General features: G+C 36.2%; 4 protein-coding genes across 4 annotated transcripts; 1 reads left to right on the forward strand and 3 right to left on the reverse strand.

Moving 5' to 3' along the window:
* Nucleotides 1–112: 112 nt before the first annotated feature.
* On the forward strand, nt 113–1,609 carry TAF60 (Taf60p; the record flags this gene model as incomplete). The annotated part of the gene is made up of 1 exon (XM_020222341.1): nt 113–1,609. One exon carries the CDS (start codon nt 113–115, stop codon nt 1,607–1,609), a length of 1,497 nt encoding a protein of 498 aa, XP_020075084.1.
* A 106-nt stretch (nt 1,610–1,715) lies between these two features.
* On the reverse strand, nt 1,716–4,519 carry HYPBUDRAFT_12613 (uncharacterized protein). Its single transcript, XM_020219352.1, has one exon. It carries the CDS (start codon nt 4,500–4,502, stop codon nt 1,764–1,766), a length of 2,739 nt encoding a protein of 912 aa, XP_020075085.1. The 5' UTR covers nt 4,503–4,519; the 3' UTR covers nt 1,716–1,763.
* A 224-nt stretch (nt 4,520–4,743) lies between these two features.
* On the reverse strand, nt 4,744–9,081 carry FUN31 (serine/threonine protein kinase; the record flags this gene model as incomplete). Its single annotated transcript, XM_020219809.1, has 3 exons — nt 8,308–9,081; nt 7,821–8,148; nt 4,744–7,763 (listed from the first exon to the last, which is right to left on the reverse strand). The coding sequence occupies exons 1-3, from the start codon at nt 8,815–8,817 to the stop codon at nt 4,744–4,746; spliced, it is 3,858 nt and encodes a 1,285-aa protein (XP_020075086.1). The 5' UTR covers nt 8,818–9,081.
* A 368-nt stretch (nt 9,082–9,449) lies between these two features.
* On the reverse strand, nt 9,450–12,166 carry HYPBUDRAFT_127256 (uncharacterized protein; the record flags this gene model as incomplete). The annotated part of the gene is made up of 3 exons (XM_020219371.1): nt 9,450–11,036; nt 11,103–11,789; nt 11,913–12,166. The coding sequence occupies 3 exons, from the start codon at nt 12,164–12,166 to the stop codon at nt 9,947–9,949; spliced, it is 2,031 nt and encodes a 676-aa protein (XP_020075087.1). The 3' UTR covers nt 9,450–9,946.
* Nucleotides 12,167–12,555: the final 389 nt, after the last annotated feature.

Raw genomic sequence — 12,555 nt, forward strand, 5'->3', positions numbered from 1 at the left:
AAAATGAAAAACTTCAACTCGAAAAAAAAAAACAAAATAAATTCTCCATACTCAATACCAAAGCTCTTTCAACCATCCATCAAAGACTACAGAAGACTGAACACTGTTCAAGATGGACTCCTGGTCAAAAGTGCCTCTTTCCCATACGTTATGGTCTCCCCACGATACCGTCAAGGACGCTGCCGAGTCTTTAGGGATAAATGTTCCAGAAGATGCTGCCAAAAATCTTGCAATGGATGTCGAATATCGTATTCATGAAATATTGGAAACGGCAATCAAGTTCATGAGACATTCCAAACGGAAGTTGTTAATGACAGATGATATAAACCACGCGTTAAGTGTTCTTAACATCGAACCGTTATATGGATACGACAATTCTCAACCATTGGCTTTTAAAGAGGCCTTAGTTGGTGCTGGTGGCCAAACATTGTACTATGTTGACGACCACGAGGTTGAATTTGAAAAACTTATCAACCAAGAATTGCCAAAGGTTCCAAGACAAACCACTTTCACTGCTCATTGGTTAGCTATCGAAGGAGTTCAACCAATGATTCCTCAAAATCCTCTTCCTTCGGAAATTAAAAACTTACCACCTATAATAAGAGGTGCCACCTCATCTATTCTTGGAAATGATATATTGAGCAATACTGGTGCTTCCAGCGCATCAGATGCGAAAGATACTTCAGTTAGTTTGAAGGGTAAGAAATCTGCCACTAACGATAAAGAAACTGACATTAAACCTTTGGTTAAACATGTATTGTCAAAAGAATTGAAATTATATTTCGATAAAGTTGTTGAAGTATTAGTTTCAACTGAACCTGAAAAGGAGACTTTAAAACATGCCGCTATCACCTCCTTAACCAACGATCCGGGTCTTCATCAATTAGTTCCTTATTTTATTCAATTTGTTTCTGAACAGATCACTAATCAATTATCGAATATTCATATTTTGACAACTATGCTTGAGGTCATCTCTGCTTTGGCAGATAATAAAACAATTTTCCTCGATCCTTATGTTCATGCTTTGATGCCTTGTATACTTACGTTATTACTTGCCAAAAGAATTGGTCCTCCAATCAAAGATCTTTCAGACTCTCAATCCCAACAAGCCTTTGAGGCTCAGATAACACTTCGAGGATTTGCTGCAATCTTGCTAGAGCATGTTATTAAAGTTTACGGTAACTCATACTCAACCCTTAGGCCAAGAGTAACTAGAACTTTATTAAGAGCTTTGTTAGACCCTTCTAAACCAACAGGTACTCATTATGGGGCTTTACTAGGCTTGAAAAATATGGGTTCCGAAGTCATAAACTTGGTCCTCGTTGGAAATTTGAAGATGTGGTGCAAACTGGTAATACTTGAAGGAAATAAATCCGATTACGAAAAGGATATCTTATTAAATACCACATTGGATACTTTAAGAAAAACAAAAGTTGAAGAAAAATTATCGAAAGATGACATGGAGGTAGATTCTGCTTCAGCATTGTCGGATGAAGTTAAAGAAAAATTAAATGATAAGGTTGGTTCAACAATTGCAGATCTAATTTTAGCTCAAGAAGATGCAAAAGACATCACAAGAGGTATCTTTTTCGGTGAATTAAGTATTTGATATACTAGCTTTACTGCCTTTGTATTCTTAATAAATTGTATATTAATTATCATGTATAACGATAAATGCAAAAAAGAAAATATAAAAAAGAAAGAATAATCGGAAAGTTTCTATGCTATAATACATTTAAATCATTAAATCGTAAAGGAATTCGTTAAGGATGAGTCAGTATAGATGGCCTCGATTTACTGTATGTCTTAATAGATTTCAGTTCTGATGCTTTTGTTAACCTTTCAAAGTCAGAATCAGAATCATCATCTAACTTTTGCGAGTTGGCCTGTTGTTCCTCCACATCATTATCATGACCATTGTGGAGATGAAGCTGTAAATTTGGAATTTTTTCATTGGCGTTTTTAGTGACTTCTTCGTCATCGTCAGTTTCCTGACCGTTACCTATTTCGTTCTGGAGTTTCATAGATGCTATTTTGGTATCGGATTTCATTCTTTTGCGTACGTTACCTCTTCTGAACACAGAATTACTTCTTGCGGCATTCAAATCGTTATATAAGCTTTTCCCTTTGGAAGAAAACGGTGAACCATTCAATGTCGAATTGAAAAACGGAGATTCAGTTATACTAACTGGTTCACCAGGTCTTTTGCGTTTCAGTCTTTCGCTCGAATCGATTACTGGGGAAGAAGTGATACCATATTTTACAGGAGAATTATCAGGAATTGTAAATTCATGGCGTTTTTCAGCAACTGGGGATGAAGTGACCTCACTTCCTTCATGAACAGGTGAAGAGGTAATTGCTTGATTGTAGGAAGGTGGTTTCAAATTTATCTCCATCAATCTTTCTGATACAGATGGTTGCTTTGCAGTGGAAACAGGTATTATAGTTGTCGAGGAACGATCAATGGTTGGCGTTTGACTAATAGTGAGTGTCAGTTGGCTTTGCTTTAAAATTCTGTCTTTCGAAGGTGTTGCAGTAATAATGGTTTCATGAGATCTCACGGGATTACCATTCATCTTCTTTGCAGGGGTGGCCTCAATTTGAGTAGTCGATTCCACAGGCTTGAATGAGTTAGCTGTAGATTTAATTCTTCTAGCATCACCAAAAATAGAAGGCTTATTGAAGTCCAAATTCTTATTACGATTAAGCTTGTCATTTTCAGTCAATGACTTGCTTTTACTTATCTTAGAATCGTCTTTCAAGTTCACCGATATGTCAACTTGTCGCCGCTCAAGATTCTTAGTAGAAAGAGAAGACTTGGATCTTTTCAAAGCAAAAGCTGGGAGCAAATCGTCACTGAGAGATGATTCTCTATTTGATCGACTGGAAGATGAAGATTTGTGAAGAAAAGGCACTCTCTGAGACCCCAAAGGTTTTTTAGGGAATCTTGATGAGCGATCTTTGGGTTTGGATGAAGAATCTGCTTTTTCAATAGGGACACCAGGTTTAGATACTTTTTTGTCTTCTGAACCATTGCTGCTTTTAGAACGCCTATCCTTTTTAGGTACAAGTTTGGGATTCAGGGATTTGAATTTATTGATTATAAATTTGATGACCCATGGAAGTTTCCTATTGAAATAAGGTATTAGAACATAAGCAACAAATCCAAATGCGCTATCATCCTTTTTAGAAGTTGTTACTCCAGCTAGAGTATCCCAAATACCCATTCTATCAACAAGGGTAGTCATCGAGGAAAATAAGGAGTATTCGTCTATTTTTATTGTTGTGGGCTCATTTATTAAAACTTTCAGCTCATCAACATTGATACCCATACCCAAGAAAGTAGGCATGATCTTTTTCGAAGACTTATTCTTTCTCTTCCTCACGAGAGATGGTTTAACAGCTTTCTTTGATTTCTCAAACTCGGATTCTTGACGTTTCAAATTTTGATCTAGAAAGACATTTTCTTGAATCTCCAAAAGAGAAATGAGTTCCAAAGAGATCAAAATTTGAAGCTGAGCTTCTCTAACTTTAAGATCTAGTGTTAATGCACTTAACTTTTCCTCTAATGTCATAGGAGCATTTACAGAATTCACCTCAGCAGTATCTGATGAAGCCTCTTTGCTGAACTGGCTTTCACTGTTCTTGGAAAGTAAAGGCAGTATATGATTCTTTTTCACAAACTCTTGTTGGCTTTCTATTTCATATCTCTCTTTGGTATTACAAGAAGATACTTCGGTTCGATCAACTGATTTTAACAAGCCTAATCTGCCTTCATGTCTGATATCGAATTCGTTAATTGTAAGATAAAGTTTTTGTAAATTTGCTTTAATTTTATGCCCATCGTTATCACATAAATTTTTAAATCTTACCAAGGAAGTTTTCGGAAAGTAACTTAGTGGAGTATTCAAAGAATAAAGTATACTGAAGTATCTTGCATAAAGAAACTTCATTGGATCATTTTCCGACTGTGGAGAGGTTAAAGTTATCGGAGAGTCAGGTTGATGCATTAGCTTGGGCTGATCAAGAATTGTAGGCGGTTTCATTGAAAAGTTGGTTATTTGCTCACCCTTCTTAGGTGTTGGATCTGTTTTCCAATAAGCAAGATATTCTTCGCTACTGTCAAATGACGGCATGGGACATGATAACTGTAATCCAATATCTTTAGACTTGGTACCTTTTGGAAGGGTGATTAGGCCAAAATATCGATCAATTATCTTATACATAAGTCCTACTTCCCAGTCTTTATCAGATAGCTGTTTTTGGATTTTCACGTAGAAATAGTTCAGCTTCATCTCCTCTATATCCTTTTCAAGTTTGAAAGTTGCCCTTTGCTTGTGAAAGTCATCAGGAAGGCTAGTAATGTCTATATTTTCTAGGACTTGAAGTAAAGTGATTGAAAGTGGATACGATTGACGCGTGCTATTGGCATTTGTGAGACGAGCTTCAAACAGAAACGGTAGAACCAAGTCTCCTTTACGAACTTGATCCCCCAGCAGCATAATCTTATAACCAGCAGGACTATCAAATGAGTCTTCAAGATTCTAATGAAGTTTGTATAAAAAAAAAAAATCTCATTACTTCAAAACCTCGAAAAAACCTTAAAAACTAAGACGCGCTTCTACTACAAAGTTTTGATATACAAAATGAACCATACAAAATTTACTATACATTGAAAATTTGATATATACAAAAAAAAAAAAATATGCAAAGTTTGAATATGAATAAAGCAGAAGACAAAGGTTAGATGTCCAACCATTCATCTTCAACAATGTCTGTGATCGTAGGTCTCTGATCGACTTCTTTATTGAGAATTCTTTTGATAAGGTTCAAAGACTTATCGCTAATAACGCCAGGAACTCTTAAATCACCTTCCATAATTTCATCCACATTATAGAAAGGATTTTCTTTGTAAAGTAAGGTGTATAACAAGATACCCAAAGCCCAAATGTCTTGTGGTTTCCCTTCATACTTTTCACCTCGTAATACTTCAGGAGATGCATAATCTATAGTTCCAACGAAAACATCAAAAGGACCCAGTTTAGTGTAACCAGCACTTCCAAAGTCTATCAATTTGATTATTCCGTTTTCGTCGACTATAATGTTTTCATCTTTAATATCACGATGAACTATACCATTTTTGTGTAGATGATAAATGGCCAGAACAATTTGTTTGAAAATAAACTGGCATTCTAGCTCAGTCATATCCTTTTTGATTTCGATGAAATCAAATAAATCGATTGCTGGTGGATCTCCGAAGATGGGAGTCTCCAAATAATAATACTTTGGATCTTCAAAATAATCAATGATTCTCATAATATTTGGATGAGGTTCATTATTTAAAAAGGCCATGATTTGAATTTCAGAAGGTATGGTACCCAAGGATCTGTCTCGTACCCAGGTATCGACCAAGATTCTCTCTTTATCGATACACTTGATAATAATTTTATATACGGAATCTTCCTTGTGTTGAGCCAAAACAACTTTACCATAAGCACCTTCACCCATGTCTTTTAAAACATTAAATTCGGAGAATTTCTTTGATCTCTTTTTGGCACCAATTTTTTGGGGCCATTGGGTAGACTTCTCCATTTTTTCTGCTAATACAGTATTCTCTAGATTTAGAATTGCTTCTTCGGAATATTTCTTATAAGACATGATCTCCCCAAGTGCTGGGGACTTGGCCCCCTGGTCTTTTTCTTCCGTCTCTTTATTACCAGTATTTGAATCGATTCCCGAAGTACTACTAGCGGCGGTGTTTGTGGGACTAGAAGAGCGACTATCATCATCTTGACTCATAATAGAGTCATTGTTAGAAATAGTTCTATTTTTCGAACTAGGTTTTGAAACAATCCTTTCAGGGCTTACTGCGTCAGCCAATGCATCGTTAAGGTGTCTTATTGGGATGGCAAAAGTATTTGCTTTTGGTCTTCTTGTACTATTTTGACGACTAACCTCGGCACTGCTATAACTCAATTCTAGTATATCAGCTTCATTATCAGGAAGCAACTTCAATTGAGAAGGAAGGCCAACATCGTCAATGTCATCACTGCTATTCAATCTTGAACGTTTAAAACCTGGTGATTTCTCTGTCGACGTAGTGGATAAAGATAGAGACGAAGTAGTAGTACTCAATTTATCGAGTTCTTTAGAAACATCATGATTGTTTTTACTAGACTGTCTTGAATAAGTAACCCATAAAACGTAAGTATCATTTGCGGAAACTCTCAATTGAACATCTATAAAAAGTGGTTTCCCATCCCTATGAAGACCAACAATACCGTGAGAGCCTAAAAATAATTCCTCTTCACTTAATGGTTCATCATTATCATCGAGTTCTGCTTCATTTTCATAACGCAACACAGCATCATACCTTCTAAAAAAATGCTCAGGTAACACTAAACCAGGGACTATATTGAAAGCATCATCATTTATTTCTAACCCAGTTTGTAAAATTTCTGAAAATTTAGGTATTATATAATCTATTGATTGTTGTGTCAATTCATCAAATGAGCGACCAAATAAATTTTTAGCGATGGCATTATTACAAGATAAAATTTTCAAATCAGTAGCTCTTAAGACAAAAATACCAGCAATATATGGCAAAGTGTGAAACTTTAACTTAATTTCGTATTTATCAGGATTTATCTCGAGCGGATTCGAAGTAACTGCACAAGGTATATTACCATTTTCATCACCATCGATTTGAAGAGTATAATAACGGGTTCTATTAATTTTTTCACTGTCTGATATATCTTGCGGTAAATAATAATTTATGAAGCCACTATTATCCTCAGGGTCGTCATTATTTTGTTTCAAATCTTTATCAATAGCTTCACTTAAAGCTTCAACTCGATTAATATTATCACGGTTCCTTTTATTAATAAGTTTCCCAGCAATTTCATCTATTGATTGAATCTTGTAGCCTTCTTCGGTATATTTTTCTTTATCACACAGGATAACAACGTCGAAAGCATCACAAGGTATTTGATCAAACATAATGATAATAAGATCACCCCTCCTTTTAGCCCACATAGACGTCCAAGCATACTGTTTATCACCGGGTCTTGAAATCGCTATGATTTCACCAGCGAATATAATATTAAGGGATGCACTTCTTTCTTGATTTTTAGATTTAAATTTCAATCCAACACTATTACTTACACGAGTTAATCTTTCAGTAACAAAATTTCTAAATTGAGGAGCGATAAGATCCATTAAGGTCAAACTTCTTATTGTATTTTTTGAGACACCAAACATCAAGCAAGCCAAATCATTAGCAGCTTTCAAAGACCAGGGACTATCAAGTTCAACTGTGAAAACAGATTGGGGAGCAGCGTGTTTACCCAGGGAAATCGAATGAAAAGTACGATTGTTACCATTAGATCCGGGAATAGCTGATGCAGGTTGAGTAACCGATGGAGTTATATTCAAAGAATTTAAAGTAGCGGAAGAAAAATTTTGGTTAAAATAACTAGCGGAGCCCGATTGTTTGAAGTTTGACGATAGAGGAGTTATCGCAGCAGATGAAGCGGAGCTAGGAGCACCCAACAAAGCTGAAGTCATTACTGAAGTTTCAACAAAAGGAGTAGCTAAAGCATAGATTAATTTATTTTTTAAGAAATCTTGTTTTAAACGTTGATCTTCTTCTTTATTTGAGGAAAGGGATAAATCATGTAGAGTGGAAGCAATATCTGTATGATTAGCTAAAGCCAGTTCATCATCTTCAAGTAATTGCACGATATCTTTTAAATCTTTATTAACTCGTTTATTTGAATTTTGAATTTTTGATTCTTTTGTTGAAGAAGTTGATGCAGAACGAGATTTAGATTCTTTCATTTCAGGAGATTGAAGTTCAAGAGATGAAGCGGATGCAAATTTATGAGAATATAATTGATTGACAGGTAAACTATCAGATCTTTTCATTGGAGGTCTGAAAAAAGCTGCCAAAGCGGCAGATGATGCATTTGATTGTAGTTTCAATTTATTGTTATTATTAAGGTTATTAGTTTGATCTGGAATAGGTAAATACAAGTCACCACTATTATTTGCCAGAGGATTTCTATAAAAGGAAGATGGTCGATTACCAGATTTGAAAGAATTCAATAATTTATCATCGGTATCATTATAATTAATTAATTGGGATAACTTGACGTTATCACTATCATAAGAACTATTGCTACCGATACTGCTTACGCTATATCTAGCATTTGGATTTGGCTTTTTCATCATTGGATCGATTGAAGGGAAATCACCTTCGTTAGTTGTGGTGGTGGTTAAAGAATCATCATTATTTTCACGATTGACACTCATTGATTTATATAAACTGGGTCTATCCTTCAATATTTGTAAAGATCTCTTCAAAACATTGAGTCTTAGAGCTAAAGAATTTGGAGAAAGATGTGCATATGAATAAGCATGAGAAGATTCAATTGGGAATTGTAAAATATTATCGATATTAGAAAAAGGTTCCCTTTGAGAAGAAACAACCAGCTGAGAATCCAAAAATGAGCTCGAGTTGGTATTTCGAGAAGGATGAAGATTTGTGCTAATCGATAATTTTTGTCTACCCGGGGGTAATTTATCTTGTCTTTTAGGAACCTTCAATTCTGAAGACAGATTGTAATTGGAAATATTGATTGATGGCTTCTGAATATCATTACCAGCCTTATCTTCTTCCTCACCCAAGTAAAATGAAGGAGATTTTGGTGTCTTGGGAGACCGATCTACCTTTGGGGATGTACAATGATTGGAGGATGCCCCTTCAACGCTTACATTGGGCAAAGCATTATCCCTCCAGCTTTCACTATGACCCATTGCTGACGATTAGCAGGAAGAATGCCAATATTGTTTTCCGTTCTTTTAACCAAGACTTTTCTGAACTTTCCAGTTTTCAAACCCAGACTTTTCTCTTCTTCGGTTGGTATTTTACACGCTTCCAACCAACAATCGACAAAACAAGATATCTCTATTCGGCCACACAACACTTGAACCAGATTCCTATAACCCACTTAGTATACCTTCAAGAATTGACAATTGGAAAAAGTTTCAACGATTCGCAGGCTTGTGATGTAACTCTACTTTGAAATTCAAAAAAAAAAAAAAAAAAAAAGAGAAATTACTTCAGACACGATTGATTGCAAACACAACTTCAATTTGCCTAGATATATACTATCAAAGAAAGTAACGGCTTAAGAGGTATACCTTACCAACAGTATTTCATAAGTAGAAAAGAAGAAGAAGCAATTGATTATCAAACTCCTGTTGATAGCTCTAAGAAAAAAATGTACATTTTTTTTTTCCTTTCTTTCCTTTAGAATTGTGTGCAGTTCAGAGCAGAGACCATAGCAAAAGGCACGGGAGCTTCACCAGGTCTTCACCAGGTCTTCATACTTGGGAAAAGTCTTCCTGGTATTCGTAAGATTGCCTTTTGTACAGACGTCAGACGTGGGGTGGGGTGGTAGACCAGTGCAATGGGTGGAACAAGAGAAGATGCTGGCTGTAGAGTTATTTTGCAACGCGAGATGAATTGGATTTTGCAAAAACCATTATTACTTTAGTGTTTTGTAATTCGTTTCTTGTCAAGATTTAAGTTGAAGTACATAAGTGTTGCATCTTGATCAAAGGATGTTTGGTCTTGCTTTGTGAAAAAGATGGTAAATAATAGATCAGAGAAGGAAAAGAAGATGAATAATTAGCAAAAATATACATGAATAAAGACTCTGAAAAACAAAATGCACCCTGGTTTATGGTAGAAGCCAGTGATAGCAGGATTCATCTTCTTGTTTATAGCGGTTTAGACGACGTTTGTACAAACACAAAATATACTACACAAAAGAAGAAGGAAGTCGTTTGGTACAGAATATATTGAAAGAAGAGTGAAATGACAGTAAGAAGAAGTGAAAAAAATAGGATACAAGAAGGAAATTAGGACAAGAATTGAAATTTATAGAGTGAATTCTTGGATGCGTTCATCCAAATCAACCATTCCATCGATACTTCTTTGGTTCGAGCCATCAAACGTACCGTATACGGGAGTGTCACCTATTCCGTAGATTACTCCTGGGGTGCTACGATGAGCAGCCATTGGAGGAGGAGTTAAAAAGGACGAGCCCATGAGTGAGTTTGGAGTGCTGGTTCCACTGGTTTCTTGGTAAGTGGGAGGGCTGAGAGTTCTAACATCTTCGTATGTTGGAGGAACTTCATCGTCCCAGGCAATACCCAATCCTGATCTCTCGGTAAAGATAACCTTGAATTGCATTCGAAGAACTCTTGCAGCTCCAGTTGGAGTACCTACTGGATGACTCTGGTGTCTTGTGTTGGAGCTAGGAGAGTCTGCAACAGGGTTGGGGGTTGCATTTGTAGATGATGCTGATGTAACGGGGGTAAGTCTAGTATTGGTATTGTTAGCACTAATCAATTCTTCCGCAACAACAACTTCTATAATTAAGGTATGATTAATATAAATCCCCGAGCTTGGATCATCGATATCACAAGCGATGTTCGCTCCATTTCTCAAGCCTTCATGATGATCATCAGTTTTGGGATCGTCAGAGGATTTCTTAGTAACATGACGAGTTAATCCGGTGGACGAATTTATTGCACTGATATCTGCAACCAATTCAATTCTCCCTCGTCCACTAAAGTCTGATTTCCAGCCTGATTTAATTTCTCCGTGGTTGATGGTTCGCAATTCATCAAGATATAGCTCTTCTTTAGCAGGATCAATTGAATCAAAAGGATCACTTGAAGCCTCAGTAGTTTCCCCATTATTTATATTATTATTTGAAATACTAGAATTATTTGAGTTAACGGGAGCAATGAAATCTTCAACAAAATTACGAAGTTCATTTGCAGGTCCCGTTGGTTGAATAACTTCCGGATTTTCTTCTTGGATATCGATATCTCTGTGTTCTGGATTAGTATTTTCATTATTTTCTAATTGTTGAGCAATTTGACTTTGTAAGTGTGCACTAGGACAGGTTGATAAAAACATATTGGTTTGAATGGTACTATGATGAAGTCCACTACTTTTACTTGGACCATTACCCGAATTACCATGATTATCGGTAGAATTACCATGAGATGATCCAGATTTTAACTCTCTATGTAGAATAACTTTCTTTTGGGATTCTTCAATACTGTTCAATTTAGATTGATGTTTTGCACAAGTATCTGCTTTAATTTTAATATGCTCTTCTATTCTCCAATTCAATTTTCTCATTCTCCATCTTCTATCAGAATTATTACTAACAATGTTATCTAATTTTAATTCAATTGGGAAACTCGATTTGGGATAAACAACACTAGGTAAAACTGCACTTGCTTTGATTTCAGTTGGAGGAAATACTCGAAGTGAATTACGATCAGGACCCCTAAGTATTGATCTTGAAATATTTAATGGTAATTTAACCGATATATCTTTAGAACTATTGGGAGATTTGGCAACTGCAATCAAATCATACTTAACGTATGAATGAGAGTGAATTGATCCAATTTTAGAAGATGCTGGTAATGAACCAGGCAATAAATGGGAAAACGGATATGCGTGAGTACCCATTGAAAACAGGGTCCTCAAAGTTAAAACATCCCAACGGGCCAATACATTCTTTTTCACTGAACAGTCTTTGCAAGAGTTTACCGATGAAGAAGGAATTAAAAATGGTCGAGTATATCTAATGGTTTGGACAAGCAGCAAAGTTACACTTTCCAATTCAAATTCTTCAAAAGGAGGAGGGGTATTGGTTGCAAGCGAAGCCATTGAAGCGTGAGACGACACCGTGGTTAAGCTTGGAGAAGAAAGTTCTCTTACTGGAGTTGAAACCCTTGAATTCGAATGGGATTGCGTTGGAGTCGGATGCGAGGATGTTGGATGAAGCTGGCCAGCTTGTGGAAGCTTGATATCAAGCGACAAGAGACCCGAAATAATCGAGCCAGACGATTCATGAGGCTGCCCATATAGAATTATAGGAGGAGATTCAACATTGATGGACATGGTTAAGCTAGGAGAATTGGCAGATGTTGAAGAGGATGCAAGACCCGAAAGGTGATGCTGGGACATGGTTGGAGAAAGCAAAGGCTTGTGGTGGTTCGAAGATCCCGATCCTTCTGACTTATCGTGTTTCTTCTCTGCATGCTGGTTCAACACACGGGAAAGTAAAGGCATCTTGGTCCCCTTTAATTCTTTAGATGAATTAGTCAAAAATTGTGGCTATAAGAGATTCCGGTAACTCTTTATGTCTAAACTATTGGGTATTTCTTTCTAACAACACAGTAACATTAATTCCAAAAGCTGACGGACCTTCCCGCGAAAACAACAAGGATATGGATTACAAACTCAAGCGTTCGAGAAGTGAAGAAGCTTTTGATAATAGAAGAAGCTTTTGAAAAATTAGCTGACTCTCGCACATAAAGAGAAAAAAAAAAAATCAAGACAAAATTGGCTTCATCTGAACTCATCTCTCAGTGAATCCGTCAAGTACTGGATGGATTCCTCTATAACTACATAGAAAAACCGTAGGTATTGGTTTTCTTTTCAAGAGCAACATTGTTTTC

This window comes from Hyphopichia burtonii (assembly GCF_001661395.1).
Source record: "Hyphopichia burtonii NRRL Y-1933 unplaced genomic scaffold HYPBUscaffold_6, whole genome shotgun sequence".
Lineage (NCBI taxonomy): Eukaryota > Fungi > Ascomycota > Pichiomycetes > Serinales > Debaryomycetaceae > Hyphopichia > Hyphopichia burtonii.

What these genes read in the sequence shown, in the direction of transcription:
- HYPBUDRAFT_12613 (XM_020219352.1), bottom strand. Translation starts at nt 4,502, where the DNA reads ATGCTGCTGGGGGATCAAGTTCGTAAAGGAGACTTGGTTCTACCGTTT.